The sequence below is a fragment of the Sciurus vulgaris genome (assembly GCF_902686455.1).
Source record: "Sciurus vulgaris genome assembly, chromosome: 6".
Lineage (NCBI taxonomy): Eukaryota > Metazoa > Chordata > Mammalia > Rodentia > Sciuridae > Sciurus > Sciurus vulgaris.
In genome coordinates, this window is record NC_136466.1 from 30,475,659 (window position 1) to 30,493,935 (window position 18,277).

General features: G+C 38.5%; 2 protein-coding genes across 3 annotated transcripts in view; both read right to left on the minus strand.

Moving 5' to 3' along the window:
- Positions 1 to 2,134, minus strand: part of MEIKIN (meiotic kinetochore factor) — a 98,340-nt gene extending 96,206 nt beyond the window's left edge. The window contains 3 exon segments of the mRNA XM_079144324.1: positions 427 to 514; positions 904 to 997; positions 1,000 to 2,134. Of these exon segments, the coding sequence (XP_079000450.1) occupies positions 427 to 514; positions 904 to 997; positions 1,000 to 1,249 (432 nt within the window). The 5' untranslated portion in view covers positions 1,250 to 2,134.
- A 3,841-nt stretch (positions 2,135 to 5,975) lies between these two features.
- The window catches only part of ACSL6 (acyl-CoA synthetase long chain family member 6), a 58,285-nt gene continuing 45,983 nt past the window's right edge, over positions 5,976 to 18,277 (minus strand). For both annotated transcript variants that reach the window (XM_079144137.1, XM_079144136.1), the window contains exon 21: positions 5,976 to 9,918. In XM_079144137.1, the coding sequence (XP_079000263.1) occupies positions 9,781 to 9,918 (138 nt within the window). In that variant the 3' untranslated portion in view covers positions 5,976 to 9,780. The remainder of the gene's footprint in view (positions 9,919 to 18,277) is intronic.

An 18,277-nucleotide genomic window follows, 5' to 3' on the forward strand; every position in this document is an offset into this window, starting at 1 on the left:
GAATAAATGTTAGACTGCTCTGTAACATACTGAATTTTTAGTAATGAGTCATGTTTCTAATGGTTAATAGAAAGTCAAATGGAAACCATGAAAATGGTTTTAAAACATTGAAGTGCTACCCAAACAGAAAGAAATCATCAAATAACGTTTTGAACCTCTCACACAGAAAATTAGACAGAAACACATTTCTTCAATGTTTGTTAAAGAAAAAAAGTGAAAATGAATAGCTATGAGACGACCGAGTCAAAAATTTGTCTTTCTATCTAAAAACACACCACTGTTGATAAAACAAACAAACAAACAAACCAGAAAGCTATGCAGTTTCTACTAAACAAAGACCATTTTATTCTTTCATTTGGAGGGGCACTCACTCCTGCAGGTCTCTACACTAAGCATACCCACCCACCATAGAATAAACGTACGTACACTCAATGGAGCCATCTTCTCATTCTGGGTCTCTACCTGAGTCCTATTTTCTTGCAGGCTTCTCTCTCCTGTAATTCTTAACTGAGTGCTAACAAACAAACAAACAATACAATTAGTTTGCACCATCTGGATTTGACTCTGCATGTCTCTTTTCATGTTGTTCTGAATCGGAAAGGATCTTTAGAAGCACCTTCAGGAAGAAGGATGGACCAGAGGATTTGCACCAATACCCAAATGGTGCCACAAATACTTTCCTAGAGGTTTTACATTTCACTTGCTTTAGAAAACCTGGCAAGCATTTTTTTTTTTTTTTAAACAAGTCTTTGTGAAGTCAAATTTCTCGGTCTAAGTAAAGCAAAATTAGAGTATTCCATTTACTCTCTTTTTTGAGTCTCAGAATGACAGTCTGCCTTGCAGAAAATTAGAACTGAGTTTACTAAGAAGCCAGGTGGCCTGGGCTTCACCTAGACTACCCACCTTGGCAGTCCAGGGCCGCTAGCTCTCTGCCTGCCCCGCTCAGTCTCTGCTATCTTCGGCAAACCGTGCTCTTTGCCTTTCCCCTTCAGGCCTGCAAGAGGGCGGCACATTTCAGGGCAAGAGCCCGGGTAGCCCGCTCAACGGCCTCGGGGAACCCTGGGCCCAGGCCGCCCTGCCCAACCCGGGGGCACCCAGCAGCTCCCCCAGGCTCCATGGAAAGGACAAGCCTTGGGCTCAGACCTGGCCGGGCCTCTGTCTTCACAGGCGGGCCTTGGTCTGGAGTCGGAGTTAGGTTGAGCCTCTGGCCCGCCCGCTTCTTGTAGGTGTAGACCCGTAAAGACCACATGGCCACCCCACCCCTAGGCCTTGGGAGCCTCGGGGGCCCTCGACGTCCTGATCGGCCTTGACCGTTCGCGAGGAATCAAGCTGCAGTCAGAAAAACCGTGCAGGCCAGCAGAGCAAAACCCCTGAAACCAGAGCCGCGGAGTCTCACTCCTGCCTTTTTATCTCGTTGAGGTCGAGCAGTGGCTTCTGGGAAGATGGAGGACTCGGAGGCTGCGCGCCCCCAAGCGCGCCAGTGGCCTCGGGCTCCCTCACCACCAGCGGAAGCCAATTTTGTTGGTCTTTTCTCCGTGCAGGAGGTCAGTCCTTTACTTTTCATTTACTCATTAGTCAGTTAAGCCCAACATGGGCTACCCAGGCCTTCGCCTCTCTCCTTCGCACTGCATAGACCTTAGGAATGGAGTTTTAGGTCTCTGGACACAGGCAGGCAAGCTAAGGATCAGCCCCACTCAGTGCAGGAACTTCAAAGAGATCTGAGTGCACATTAAGGCGATAAGGCGCATCTACTTGGAGAATAAACTTAAGCCCCTGGGGCCACCAATTTATTGGCACTTGAAAGTCTAACCAAGCCTTCCAGCATCCTGGACTCTCGGACATTTCTCAAGGACAAAATCCCTTAATCTGTGCGCAGGAGCTATCTCTTGGACATCTGGGCAAGGCAGAGAACTTCTCAGGGGTTTCCCAACCCTTGGGGCTCAACTCAGTGAGCTCCCATTGTCTCCACACACCCAGGTTGAACCATTTAGCTGTATCCAATAAGCGTATTGCACACAATAACTATAACAATGTTTTTTCTTAATTTTTTTCACAGCATTGGAAAATGCAGGCTGCAGAGATGAAATTAGGAAAATCTCAAAGATTTTTCTGGGACTATAAGCACATTTACCCAGTATATTCATAATAAAATTACTCTGAAGTTTTTTATTTAAAATCTTCTCATAGAAACATTGATGATAGTTGATTTAATATGTAATTAATTATCAAAATATAATATAAAAACAACAAAAGAAAGAACAGAGGGTAGGCATTCTTTCCTGGTTAGATAGATATACTAGTGCTTTGAACCACTGGAATAGTATTAGCTGAGCACCTTTCTCTGTGTTAGGCATTGTGCTAGATTAGATACAGAGATAAATCAGAAACAGTCCTTCAGGCAAAATTTCACAGTTGTGCTGCAGTGTAAAGTGATTATCTTATTCCAACATCCTTTCTTTAGTCACATTCATAATACGCTAACAACCTCTATTCTATAAGCCAAATGTTGTGGCTCCCCTTTCTCCTTTGGGGGCTCTTGTGAAACCTAAAGTTCTTAAGTGACCTTTGCAAGGGACTAGATTCAGAAATGGAAGAAATATTGAAAAATGAAAACAGACTAAACCAAAAGCTGAGCTGCTCTTTGGTGGTCCTAGTCCCTAGAACTCTGCCTTACTGCATCGAATCACAGAAACTGAAGTAAAGGCTTATGGGGATTGATCATAGTTTTAAAATTGGAATAAACTCTGGCATGATTTCTTGAGCTTAAAGAGCCCTTATGTTACCTGAGTCCTTAGGCAAAGGCTCCAGCCCTGGTAGTTCCAACGACCAGGCTCTGTCACCTGTTCCAAGATGCCAATCAAAGACACCAGCAGTGGTAAAGGGCAAGAAAGGAGCTTTTAATCAATGTGGCCATGCAGGGAAGAACACATGGAGGGGTACAGTGACCTAAGATCAGACTTCAAAGGAATGACAGAAACTTTGAGGTTTTATAGAAAAAAAGGAACAAAGGCAAAGATTGGGGGTTTGGATATCTGGGAGATTTATATAGCTAGCAGAATAAATTATCAATGGTCTGATTATCTCAGGATTGGTTTGTGAAGCTCTGGGATGTTCAACATCGCTTGCGGGGGTGGCAATGTGGTTCCTAACATTAGAAGCTTGTGTCGGGAGGTGCTTCAGTTTCATGGTGGGATAGATAGTCCCACTTAGTGGGGGCAATCTCATTTTGGGTTGATCTATTTTGTGAGGCTTGGCAGTTGCTTGAAGGTAGTGTCAGTTCTTTGTAATAAAGATGACTATTCTGGAATCCAAGAAAACTGCAGAAGAAAATGATTCAGAGGGAAAAAAGTTAAAAAGACAGAATCAGAAAGGGACAAAATGGTGTTGGTTAAGAAGGTGACTGTACCCTCATTCACTTAGAAATGATGTAGTTGTTCCTCATTTTGCAGCTGAGGAAACCACAGACTAGGGAATTTCCTTATAATGGATGGTTGACATAGGGGGCATGACTGTCCTGAAATTTGATTAGTGTTCTCATTCTGTTGCCATTCCTTCGAACATGTGTTGGGAAAGAGGTAGGGGAGCAAGGCCAGGTGTTTGAAGCGCTTGGTAACTGGGGAGAGGAGGGACTAGAGACAGAAGTAATCTGTTTACAACTTCACTAGAGCCAGCCTATAAAATGGAAATGAAACATGGGTCTTATTATAGCACGAAGCATGGTGTTGGGTTGTCATGAATTTGAAGAATAAAATGCATGCACACAAGAGTGAGAACAAAGTAACAGGATTTATTATAGTAATAGAAAGCAGAGTTCCTGAATAGGGAAGGGTCCCAAGAGAGATACTGAAGAGTGGCTATTGTTTGGGGGTTTATATAGGTTTAAGAAGTCAGCCTCCTGCTCAATCACTCAATGTCCACAAGATATTCATGCAGCCTTTAGTCCAATTAAAATATAAATTAGGCATTTTTCCTTCTTTGGAGAGGCATGAACCCCAGTGACAAAGGTTCTGATTTAAAATTGCCTTTTAAATAAGTTTCTTAGCAAACATCTGTAGGTACTGTTTGTGCTCTACTGCCAGAAAGTTACCCACAGGCCCATCTCCCTATGTGCCCAGCCTTAGCTCTTCCTCCTCACCTAACTATAAGAAGGTGAGGTAGGGCAGAGGCATCTCAACTCAGTCATCTATCTCCCCTAATTCCATTCCCATATACACAGACATCAGTGCAAGTGTTGGGTCATGAGCATTAAATTGAACTTCCAAATCATGGTTTTACTGCTCCCACACATAGACCTAGAACTCCGTTGATGGTGTTTTAGTTCATCAAATGATGGATTTGACTAGGTTGGAAATAGTCATGGATATACTAATGTCTATGGGTAAACAAATTCCAATTTTTGAAGAGATTTATGAAGAAAGTTTTCTGAAAAACTGTCTGTGGGCTTGAGATTCTTTAATGCCCAAAGGAATTCTTTCTGTATAATGGTTTATTATGGAGTAATCTACAGAATAGCTTCGTTTGTGGGTTTTAGGGTTCCATCTGAAAACCAGCTTATTTTTGCTTAGTTTACAATAATGTAATAAATCATAGCAATAGATGGAATGTACCTTCAGATATTATAGTGTTAATATTCTACAACTTTAAAAAAGGGGCCAAGGAGATTTTCCTTCAGTAGGTATTTCTTGAACATCCACTTTGGGGCAGATCTTCTGCACTGGGGATAAAATCCAAAGCAACTCAGCCTGGGGTGGGGACAGAAGGACCATCAATCAACCATGTGAGAAGCTTCTAAGTTTGAAGCTGAGTTTTAAGAAATGAATGCTAGTAGTTGGGGGATTAAAGAAAAGGGATTCTAGAGACAAAGAACTGTATGTGCAGCGGCACAAGCACAGGAAAGCTTGATGCTTTGAGGGCACTACAAAAAAGTAACTTGTGATAGGAACCAAGGCTCCCTGGGGAAAGGGCAGGATAAGAGATGCTAGACTTTGTGTGCTTAAGTAGGGAGTCTGAACTTTATCCTGGAAACTATGGGAAGTCATCAAAGGAATATTAAGCAGGAAAATGGCATCACCAGATGGCCATGGCTGAAATGTGTATGGTGAAAGTTGAGGAAGCTGAGGAGGGAACATGACTACTTAAAAAAAAAACTGTACCATTCCAGATGAGAAATTAGGGTAGCCCAAACCACACAAGTAGCTGTAAGAATAGAGAGAAGTGGATGACAGCACATATATGAAGAAGACAATCTGCAAAATGTAGATATGACAGAATGTGCCATCTTAAGAAACTTTAATTTGAATATGATTAAAAGATATTATGGAAATAATGTTTGAAAAAACATCATGGTGGAAAATTCAAAAAAATTTTTTTAGTTTAAAAATGATTTAAAAATCCAGTTGGGTATGGTGGCACATGCCACCATCGTTAAAGAGAAACACAAACTTTTTCTTTCCAAAATAAGGTTGAAAAATCCCAGTGACTCCAGAGGCAAGAGGATTACAAGTTCAAATTCAAGGTAAGAGGACTACAAGTTCAAGGCCAGCCTCAGCAATTTAGAGAGGCCCTAAAGAACTTAGCAAGACTCTGTCTCAAAATTAAAAAAAAAAAAAGAAAAAAAAAAAAAAGCCTGGGGATGTGAGTCATTGGTTAAGCACCTCTCTCTGGGTTCAATTCCTGGTACCAGAAAATAAAAAAATAAAAATAAAAAAATAAAAAAATTAAAGACTTAAATCCAGGACACAATTGATGATAATAGGAGTTCCAGCAAAGGCCTGTGCAAAGAAGAGTATCCCTGGGTGCACTGTAAGATTTTGGAGTTTGGAGAAGCTTACAGAGGATGCGGATGATGTAGCATATTCTGGTTGGCAATATAGCTTGATCCTCTGGTGCCATAAGCATCATGACTGAAGATTACCAAATACACTCCTATCAGGGAATTATGTGATATAAATATATAAAATAGTAATTGTAAGCAATTTTGAGAAATGAAAAATCTTTATTTTTTTTTACAAAAGTTTTCATAAATGCATTTTATAGTTGGTATGCATGCTACTATAACAAATCAAATGAAAATATAATTGGTTAAGATACTTTTATGCATATTTAAAAATTAATATTTTAATTCCCTCAATTTTCAAAAATTGAAAGTAGAATAAGCAAGTCCTCAAAAAAATATCCATTTACACCCCCCATGCATTACTGCAATGATTTAACAAGGAAAATTAATCAGTCAAATGAATGTTTAAAAACCATTGTCACTTTGTGAAAATCCTTTCTGTGGAACCAAGTTCAGAAGTGCTTGTATTTCAAGTATTTACCTATTGTCTCTGTATTACAACTATTAATTGTGTTCTTACTGGGGAGGTTTCCATTTGGAGTTTGGTCCCCATCCTCACTTGGATTCTAATCCCATTCTGATTGTAATTAATTATAGATTCACAGACAGGATAATATAGCATATTTGAGAGAAAATGCAGACTACTAGGATCCTTTTTTCTTTTCATTTAAATGTGTCCTTAAAATAAAAACTAGCAAGAAAATACAGCCAACTTACAGTTTACCAATTTCATAAAGGATTTTTCATTCTTTTTTTTCCTGAGATATTAAGCAAGTTTCTAAGTAGTCTGTTTTCATGCAAAAATACATTTTCCCATTCTTCACATTCATTTTTATAATATTTTCTATTTTAAATAACTAAATCACATTTGTGCTTGGTACATTTGGAGCAGAAAAGATAATTCTTTTTTTTTAGAGCAGAAAAATAAAAGATTATTGATTGATGGGTGATACAATCAAATTAAGACTTCAAGTTGCTAAACATTACCTGATTGCAAAAATCCCAGTGGAAACTTGTTTTTTCTCATGCTTCTAATTTTACCTAAATTTAGAATGTAAGAGTGACTTGCATATGTTTAATCCTTAAACTTCTGAGTTCCTAACACATGGACCTAGGCCTATGTACTACACCTGGTCAGTCAGTCTCTTCTCCCATCTGGAGGGGAAGCCTCAATTCTACATAAGGCCATTTTTATGGCAACAGGAAAAAAAAAATGGTACATATTTCATATAATAATATACACAACAGGATTGGTTTGTAAAATGAGGAACAGGTCAAAAGGCCAAACATTTAAGAACATATTTATGCTTAAGCAACTGACTCTGTTACACCTGTAGTCTTAAACAGGATCTGATGGTCAGAGTGAGTAGGACTCTTAAGTACATAGCTTTTTCTCTATATTGGTTAAAGAGAAACACAAACTTTTTCTCTACAAAATAAGATTGAAAAATCTGAAGCAAGAAGGATTTTTTTCATTAGTACATATTGCTTCATTTGTCCATTATTACAAAATTAAGTGGGATTAGAGGAATAGATGAGTACATGCAGTGTATTTAAGGCCCACTGTTTACTTTTCTCAACACATCTGCACTAAACCTATCATTGGCCCAACTGTAGTAATTAACTAGAGATCAGGAAGTCTATTAGAGCACAGGATCTTTTGAGTGACAAAAAGAACTCTTACGTTGTTCGTAATTAATCGTATCAAACTGCTACAAGGTGTAAATGGAATCAAAATAAGTCTTAAATACTTAAATTGCATTACTCAAAATTCTCTGAAAATTCTATGAAATTCTCAAAATTCTATGAAATTTTGATTGAGTGGAAGGGCAATGGAAACAGCTGCTTTTTTTTTGAATTGTGAAGCTACTTGCCCTTAAAATAGTATGACTATAAATTCAGGTAATGATTTTCACCTTTAATTGGTAAAATATGTATTAAATATTTTTAAAAGCCAGTGATATACAGATATAGATTTGGACATTTTAAGTATTTGTTCAGTCAGAAATGCCTTTGAAAATTAACATTAATTTTTAAGACGAGGCATGGTGGCACACACCAATAACCCCAGTGACTCAGTAGCCCGAGGCAGGAAGATTGCAAGTTTGAGGCCAGCCCCAGCAATTTAGCAAGACCTGGGTGCAATGGGGCACACCTGTAATCCCAGTGATTGCGGAGGCTGAGGCAGGTGGATCACAAGTTCAAGGCCAGCCTAGCAAGTGAGCAAGGCCTAAACAAATTAGTGCGACCCTGTCTCAAAAATAAAAAAATAAAGAGGTAAAGGGCCCCTGGGTTCAATCCCCAGTAACAAGAGGGAAAAAAAATAATGTGCACAGAACTAACTCATTTGTTAAATGTCAAATTGCAAGTCTTCAGAAGACTATGCCAGAAGTATATGTAAAAACTGAATAAATACATCAAATGATGCTGTTGATACTACTTTTGATAAGACTGAAATGTAAGTGTACAAGCACTGTTGTAGATTCATCCAGTAGACCCATGTGATTATGCAGTTTTTAACTGACAACATTCATTCAGAGTTTGGGCTTCTTCCAGAGGGAAGGAGCATCTGCCCTTTCAGCACATATAATTTGAATTAACACACATAAATTGCATATGAATTGTTTATACATTTTCAGAGTCCTATCTCCACTGAAGAAAACACTTTCCTAGGAACAGTGCCTTCTTCAGATGCATACTCCATAGTTTGGAACTGATGTGCTGTCCAGAAATCAGGGCTTTGGTTACATCAATTTCTTGGCACAGGGTATATCCAAATACATAATGCAAGAAAGGAAGTTTTATGGTTAAACTTAGGAGCACTTAAAGATTCAAAGAATGGAATTTTGTCACTAGCATGACAATTATGATGGACCTAAAGTTATCTAGGGACAAATTAAAGAGGTTCTTCAAGATTATGTTATTAAGAAATTATTTTCTTTGGAAATAGTATCTACTTCTCCCCATATAATACCTTGATAGGATTATTGAAAGAAAGTGAAACTGTTCAGAATCATATCCATATTTGGTTTCCCAGGCCTGGCATGCACATATTGAGAATGGAAGAGGGAAAGACCCCAGCAAGGAAATATTAGGTACATTACTGCTCCTCACCCTGAGAAAAAACTCCAAGATTCTTCTTAAGTATTCCCCAAGGGTCTGTTCATTGTAGAGTCAACAGATTTTAGAATTCATTATGGTAAGAAATCCATGAATATATGCATACTATTTTTGATTAGCTTTACATTACATTTTTATAGGTAGTCCTCGAATATCTTAATAACATTAATAAATGAGAAAATATATTGAAAGATCTTCGTAAGTTGTTCTGTGATTATAATGTTCAAGATTATCTGAATTTGAATTTTCATGAATAAAAGTAAAAATCAGAGATAAAACTTCCACCTCAGTAAGGATTGTCATGTTTAAAGAATCTGAAATCACGCAGAATGTGAGTTATGATGTTTTCTTTTAGTGTGATTCTATACACATCATTTTAATTTTTAAGTCTGACTTACTTGTAATTTTGATAATCAGTTGTTGAATGAGGTAGACATTGCCTAGATATTTGCTCTATCTTATTATTCCACAAATAATTAAGTACAATATATCAGTAGCTTTTCCTTTATGTTTAATAGGAGTTCTGTGAACATTGAGAATATATTACTTTTAGTGGTACACAGTTCTTGAGAAAATGTCTTAATTTTTACATTGCATTTGCGATATTTTTAGCAGCTTGCTACAATATAATTTTAATAAAAATAAAGTGTACTCGGTGATGATAGAGAAAATATTGTTAAAGACCTCTTGGGACAGGAAAAGGCTCAGTCATAAAATCAGGTGCTTATTCTTTCCCAGCTGTGTCATTTTTACTCATTAACTTTCAAGAATTACTATAATATTGCTGCACAGTCCATTATACTGAGAAGAACTTTCCTTGAACTTCACATGGAGGTTGAGTAAAGCTCTTCTATTTGTTTTTTGAAGTACTCTCTCAGCTCGGGTCTCTTAGCCTTTAATGTTGGTGTCAGCAAGCCATTTTGAACTGAGAACATGTCAGAATGGATGTAAATGGCTTTAACCTAAAAATCAAATGCAGAATACATCTTTAACAGGAATAAAACACAGCATTAATAGCATACATGGTGAAAGTAAACAGATATATAGGAACAGATGTGTTGATAAACACTATGCTAGGTCAAAAATTATGTTAATAACATTTCAGCCCATTTGATGTGTCTAAAAGTCATTTTACCCCTTCCTTCTAATTTGACCAGTCAACAGAAATGAATTGGTTGCTTACTCTGTGCCAGGCACTGAGGATAGAAAGAGGAATCTTGAACATACATACCCACCGGGAGCATACATCTGCACCCAGGAGAGCAGATGGGGAGATGCTGGGCAATGATTAGTATGGCATGCACAGGATGAAGGGCCCCCAGCTCAGTAGATGGTAGGGGAGAGGGAGGAGCATCAGGGAAGACTTCTCACTTCAATGAGTATTAGAAAAATAAGTAATAATCAACCAGCAAAGGGGGAGAGATGGGTAGAAAAGGGCATAATAGATAGAGGCAGCCCCAAGAACAAAGCCAGGGGTGGAGGAATCATAAATGGCAGAGTGTAAGAAGAGAAATCCAAGGGGTTTCTTGTTCTTGTATAAAATAGGTAAAGCGAGGGATGAAGCTGAAGTGGTAGATGGGTCACTTTATGCAGAAGCCCAACCTTACTCTATAGGGTGGTACTGAGGGTTTTCACACAGATCAATGGCATGGCTGAACACACACCTTAGAACGTTCTCTCCAAGAGAAGTGGGAAGGTGGTTTGTGAGAAAGTGGAGACTGGAAACGGGAACTATTCAGAAGGAAGAGGCCAATTCATGGGAGAAGAGTGAAAGGCTACACTCGTGGCAGCAACAGAGATGGAGATGAGTAAGCAGTTCTAAACCATTCACAGATGAACTGGCAAGAGGAGTAAAGGAGGCAGCCTCTGGGATTCCCAGGTTTCTGTTTTAGATGGCTGCCTAGAGACAGTGATGCTATTCACAGGAGGAATATAGTCTGGGGGACATGATAAGGTAAGTGAAAAAAAAGTTTCACTATGGAATTTTGTGAAATCTACCAGAGGGGAGGCATGGAGAGCTCACACTCAGTGTCCACATTACCTATACCCATGAGGCAGAACCCAGGCTTCCTCTTTCAAAGTCTCCTGGTGAGGCAGAATGGGGACTGGAAAGGATGGAGGGACTGATCTAGGGGAGCCTGGTGAGGTTCCTCCCATGTGCAGCTCCAGTAGGAAAGCTCATGGGCAGTTCTTTGAGAGTCCTATGTTCTGACCTTGGGTGGGCTGCATCCTGAAGTGATGCCATCACTAAGAAATTATGTCCTGAAATTTTGTTGAGACAATACACTTACATCTTTAAACAGGGATGATATTTAATCAGGGCTGTGAAATGCTGTACTTCAGACTTTCAAGAATTAAATCAAAACATATGTGTTAAATGCACATGTACATTCACTCGTCACTAACTGATAATTATGGAGGAACTAGTGTGTGTCACTAGTGAGGTACTGTGTTAGGCATTGGGGATACAAATAAGTAGCAGTCCCTGCCCACATGGAATATATAATCTAATAAGATAATACAACTACTATGGGCACAAACACAGAGAGGGCAGTCAGGTGGTTGCTTCCATAGTGCCCATTCCCCACTTCTTCCACATTAATAGAACCATGACTTGGTTTGGGGCCAGAACAATCTGTCAATCATCACAGTCCTATTCTCTGATTTCTTAATCCATTCCTTAGCCCACAATTTCCAAACCTGTAGCTTCCACTTTGTGACCAGGAGGTAATAAGCCAATGTGGAGATAAGCCAGAATGGAGAGTGGAATAACAGATGAGTCTAGGTCTTTGAGGATCTGCACATACGTGGAACATCCTTTCTTTCAACTTCTTGTGTGTGTCATCGGGGGGAGGGGGAACCAAACCTAGTGTGCTTAAGCCACTGTGTGTCAGGTTTTTCTGTTAAAGCTGACTGCATTTCTAAAAAAAGAAAAAAATTGTACTACAGATGGAGTATAGGGTTACTCTATCACTGGGCTACATCCCCAACCCTTTTATTTTTTGTTTTGAGACAGGGTCTCACTAGTTGCCCAGGTAGGCCTTGAACTTGAGATCCACCTGCCTCAGTATCCTGAGTTGCTGGGATTACAGGAGTGTTCCACCATGCCTGGAGTGACTGCATTTCTGATATACCATCTAAGCCGTACTTGGGCAGCGTTCACTGAAAAGGGATGCCTGAGTTGAACGCTGAAGGATAAGTAGGCTTTAGACAAATGAAGACAGCAAGGGGGGAGGGTGGCTGCTAGATGGTCTGAGGACAGGAGGGTACTCATAGAGGCAATGTGGGCCAACACATACCCGGAACACTCACAGAGTAGGCTACGGCCTAGGGTACAAATGATGAAGAAAGGTACAGGGTTGGTGAGGTTGACCCGTCAAATTATAAAGGATCAATACACCTAGCTAAGGAGTCTGAACATAACTCTTTAAACAGTTTTAAGTATTAAGAAACTGACTCAGAAGGGCTCTTTGGAGTGATACTCTGTTAAGAATGGATTGAGGTGGGGTAAGAGTGGGAGACAGAGGACCAGCCACCAGGCAGGGCAGACTGGTTTGGGCAATGAAGTTGGTGTTGGGGGTGGAAGTTGGCTTTGGGTAAAAAGGCAGCATTAGCAATCAGTTTATTGGTTTGGGTAGAGTAAAGAAGGAGAGCTAAGAATGACTCTAGGTTTCTGCTTGAGCAAATACTAGTGTTAAAAACTGGATGAGGAACAGATTTTTTTGGAGGTGGTTAGATCAAGCATTCATATTAAGCTTGACATGCTTCTGAGATAAAATGGACTTTGGACATTGGATATATTAGAGCTGCAGCCTGGGCTTGAGAGAGGGAAGGAGTGAATTGAGGAGGAGAAAGGAATCAGAGTGTGTAGAGGCCATGGGAAGAAGAGTGAGAGTTCACTGTGTCTGATGCCACTGTCCTATGAGGGAGGTTCACAAGGCCCAAGGACACGATAAGCTCAAAAAAGAGCTTATTTCAAAAATCAACTTATGCAAGAATTTCAATGACTGTTTTCAAACTCTCTGATGCTAACAGTCTGGTTTCCTGGCAGGTGAGTATTTATTTATTTATTTATTTTTAAATTTTTTTTGTAGTCGTAGATGAGACAGAATACTTTTGTTTATTTTTATGTGGTGCTAAGATTGAACATGGTAGGCAAGCGCTCTGCCAACTGAGCTACAGCCCCAACCCAGCAGGTGGTTATTTAAAGATAAGAATGCATTTTTTACTCAGAAAACTCTTTATTACATTCATTGATTTTTAAAGTTTTTAAATTTTTTGGTACTAGGAATTGAATCTTGGGTTGCTGGACTTCTGAGCTATGTCCCAGCCTTTTTTAAAAAAAATATTTTTTATTGTTGCATTATAATTATACATAGTCATGGGATTCATTATGCCATAGTCATACAGGCACTTAACAAAATTTGATCAATCTTATTCCCCAGTACCTTTCCTTTCCCTCCCTTACTCCCTCCCCCACCTGCTTGCTCTACTCTACTGATCTCCCATCTATTATTAGTATTACATATATATATTTAGACAGGGTCTCACTAAGTTGTCCAGGCTGGCCTTGAACTTGTGATCCTCCATAAAAAATTCTAACTGATTCTGACATTTTTACCCATATTTGTAACTAAAGAATGTGAAAGTTTTCAGATGAGCACAGCATTAGTAAATCAGATTCATCTTTGTCTCTTAAGGTATTCATCCAAGGGGCTGGGGATGGAGACTCAGTGCTGGAGCTCTTGCCTCACCTGAGTGAGGCACTGGGTTCAATCCTCAGCACCACATAAATAAATAAAAGAGAGGTATTATGTTCATCTACAACTAAAAAAATTTTTAAAAAGATATTTGTCCAAATGAAGGATTCATGTTTGTCTTAGTGTAGCATAATTTGGTAATACAAACAGCCTTCGGAGGCTTTCAAGTGTGTCAGGGATGGAACGAACATCATGCTAAAAACGCAGCTAACATTACAGACAGCCAGTTAACTTCACCTCACACGTGGAAAGATTCCTACTTGGATTTTCAACTTTAATAGCTGGAAATCTGAGGCTTTGGGCTAAAGTTGGGTATTGTGAAATATTTCAAAATTAATTGAAGTTTTTATAAAGAATGTTTTATTCACAAACTCAGTGTGCTTTCTACTCAAAGAAGCAAGGATTTGGTCAGGAATAGGGACGATATTTTTTGGGCCCTAAGGAATATACTTTCCCCCTAATTTGTTGTTATCAGGCATAAGTCATCCTAGGGCACGTGCAATTCTTTGGAAATAGGTCCCAAGAGAGAAGTTTGGTGTACTGAGGAGGGAGTCTACAGAGGCTATGTGGGGGGGATGTGATGTGGGTATAGGCAGGTAGCAGGGATGAAGGTAGGGAAGGGTGGTGGGATGAAGTCGGGGAGAGGCAGAGACAGTGGAGGTGGCATGGAGGAGGGAAGAGGCAAGGTGGTTAAGTATCAGGGGAGCAGAGAATAGAGTCCCAAATCAACAGTGGCAGCACTGCTCAACTTGTGTATGTCATTTAACTTCTACTTTTAAAAGTCTTGAAATCACCATTTGGTGACAAAATTAATTAGCTTTTAGAAAACATTAACATAATCTAAAGCAAGTTTAATCCTAGATGCATTGATATAATAGCTCACATTTACTGTCAATATGAAAAACTGAAAAATGGACAGTCCAGAAAAGTTCTCTTCTGACAGAAACAATATCATATAAGACTTTAGTAGATGTAGAGCATCTACCCTCCTTCTTTTGCTTATTAATTAATAACACATTTTTAAAAAGGAAACATGCAAGTCAAGATATAATTTCTACAGTATCTGTACAGCCTGGGTTTTGGCTCATCTGCATTCCCAGTAGCACATGAAGAACACTGTGTAATTGGGACAAGGATCTATGTGCATTGCCAGGATTTGGGGTATATATCTCTGAAAATAGGGCAGTAACAATCTATAAAATATATAGTACAGGGAAGATGAATTTTGTAGGGAGAACTACATAAAGCTATTTAGATGGTAAGTAAAATAAAACATGATCTTAGGAAGAAAGAATGGAAACAGGTAGAATTTGAATATCTGCCAAAACACCTCTCCGCAGCACATCTTGAGTTTCAGGGCTTGAGTGGAATATCTGCAATACAACTTATCTGCCTGCAAAATAACTCTGCCTGAGAAGAGACTATATCATCTAATACAGTTTTGCAAAGGCCAAGCAAGCTAGCAGCTTAAAGTCAGCTCCCATCTTAGTCCCTCAGCGAGCAGGTCAGTATAACACTGCTGCCAGGATGCCAGTCCTTGCTTGAGTCTGACCTACAGCGCTGAGCTATTTTAAATCTTCTATAAAATACCTAGAAAATCTGCTTAAGTAAGAAAAAGTTTAGTAAGTAATTGGAAAAAAATGAGTTGAACTAGTTGTTTAACACTGACCTTAACTGTGGGCCTCAAATCAATAGGTTTTTTCTTTCCAGAAGTAAATCAATTTTCTATAATAATTATACATTTTCTCATAAAAACCAAACTTCCCAATTGTGAACCTGTAAAAAAAGGCATGAGATTCCCTCTACTCCAGTAATGCTAAACATGCCATGAAACTGGCTTCCCAATTTTTAATGAGTAGATTTTTGTTGAGAAAAGAAGGAAGGAAATGCTAGTGTTAGCTTTCTTCCTTGAAAGTCACAGAAAAGAGACTGCATAGATTTTAACATTTTTTAAATGTAACATTTACATTTTGCATTGGAATAAAATACTTCAAAAGTGTTCCTTTATGGCAACATATAAAAGCATGAGCTTTTCACAATTTTGAAGAAATATAACATTTTAATTTTTCAAAGGTATTACTCAATGAAAACTTGACTCTTTTTGAATGAATAATTTAGGACAGAAGCAATAAACAAAAAAGATAAAACATTTAAATGAATTAGGAAAATGATCATTTCTGAGTTAAAGGCAAATTTGCTAGATAAGTATTCATTTCAGGAGGAGGAAATATAGTAAAATATTTCTAGGGAGGGAATTTGAAAAGTCTATTAAGCATTGACAGCTCATATTGCCTATGTAAATTCATAAGGCATATAAAGATTAAGAAAATTATTAATCATGATGGTTAACTATGCTCAAATACTTCTCAGTCACCTACATATTTTAATTATTGATATAATTATTATAAATATCTCCTACCTACTTATTAAAATATATCTTACAAAGATCTCTATAAATTAATAATGATTGACCTAAGTTGAAGAATTGGATATTTTTGGAAGTTATTCATACAGTATATCAACTTTTTTATTTTTGTAATTTAAAGTTGAATGCAAATCAGCCCTCTCAGAAAATCTGAACTTCTTAAGCATTTAATAAATTTTTTAAACTCTGGACCTGGCTGTTTGCACGTGTATGTTTAGAGTTAAGCCTTCACTGACTATTTGTTTGTGAGGAAGGAAAAGTCCTAGGACAAGCTGACAATGGATTATGGGCTAACTGAAACAATTTGTGCTGAGCTTTGGCCCTCAGTCAAGAGCATACCCTTCTCAGGCCTGAGGCCTGGTGCTTGATCTCCTGTGGTCAGCTGAGAGCGCACACTGTGGTGGGAAGGAAGCCGAGGAATGAGGAGCAAAGGGGAACAGAGAAAATCAGGAGATGACAACCTTGGCAATATAACTAAAGACCTCAGCATGGCAGCCCTGTATTTGAGGTTACCATGGTGAGGACAGATGATTAGAGCAGAAACTGTTTAAGGCATGTGGAAAATCTCCTTTCAGTAAAGACCCTAACCAAAGCAATGATTAACACTGGAAACTTAACCAAAGGTCCCTCTTAAGTGATGGTACTCCCCCCCACCCCCAGGAATCTGGATGTCCTATAAGTATTATGTCCTGGGGAAGTCATGAATCCTAACACCAGCAGAGGGCGTGCAGGCCTTATTAATGTGGAAGGATGCCTACAAGTGCGTTTCTGGAGGGCTTACCGCCACCCTTCAATTTATGACATAGACCCAGACCAACTGGGTCTCATTCACTCCTTTGTGGTCCATGAACTACATGGTCAGTGTGATCCAGTAACACAACTCCCCAATAAGGAAGGGCAATGAAGTTAGTTCTATAAAATTTGTAAATTTAAGTAATTATTATGCACCCCAAATTGACCTTTCATTCAAAAAGATAAATGTAATTTGCCTGAATGCCTCAAGATTTACTTATCCAGGCTTTAATTGCCCTAAAAACATACTGACAGATGTTTACGTTCATCTATTTAGAGAGAAATAGCAATATTTTTAGATCCTAAAACTATGTTTAGATTTTCTCAGTTTGAAATTAAGAAACTAAAATCTTCATTGCTGGAAATGTGTCTTTAAAATGTTTTTTAGCTGTAGATGGACACAATACTTTTATTTTATTTATTTATTTTTGTGTGGAAGATCAAACCCAGTGACTCACATGTGCTAGGAGAGTGCCCTACCACTGAGCTACAACCACAGCCTGGTGGAAATGTATTTTAACTGCAAATCAACACATTACAAGAATTTTGTATTTAAATCTGATTTTAAAATGTTTCTAGGTTATCGAATTAACAAGCAAAAATTTTAAATTTTCATAAACCTTGCAGACTCCTCACATTATTTTTAAGGAAAAACTTTATGAAAAAACGATTCTTACAAGATGTTCATTTTTATGAAAAATAATTATTTTAAATACAAAGAACAATTTTAAATCAGGATGTTATGATTTTGTGCTTAGAGAATTTTTCTCCTTGATTTAAAAAAAAAAAATTAGTTGCAGATAGACAAAATACCTTTTTAAAATTTATTTATTTTTTATGTGGTGCTGAGGATTGAACCCAGTGCCTCACACGTGCAAGGCAAGCACTCCACCACTAAGTCACAACCCCAGCCCCTCTCCTTGAATTTTTGACAAAGCAGGATGTATAAATGGTACATGTAAGTAGGACCAAGTATGCATATGAACTCAGTTACAATAAGAACCCCAAAACTGCATCGAGTAAATGTCTGCAAGAACTGCTTGTCCTCTCCTTAAACATTCTTCATATCCTCCTCTTTGTAGAAAGCACACTTAGCTGACAAATACGAATGGCCCGAGGGAAGACCCATATCTCTCCAATGTCCTAGCAAGTGAGCCTGCCCACTGTAGCCAAGAAGACAGTCTCCATAAAATTAAAAATAAGATGGGACTCTGATCTTTAATATTGCAGGCATCTTGGGATACATGATCTACTAGTGACAGTGAGGGTAATATTTCAGCCTTTTGAAGGCCTGAGATTATGAGGACAAGCACCATCTCACTTGTCCAATGACCTATTTTAATT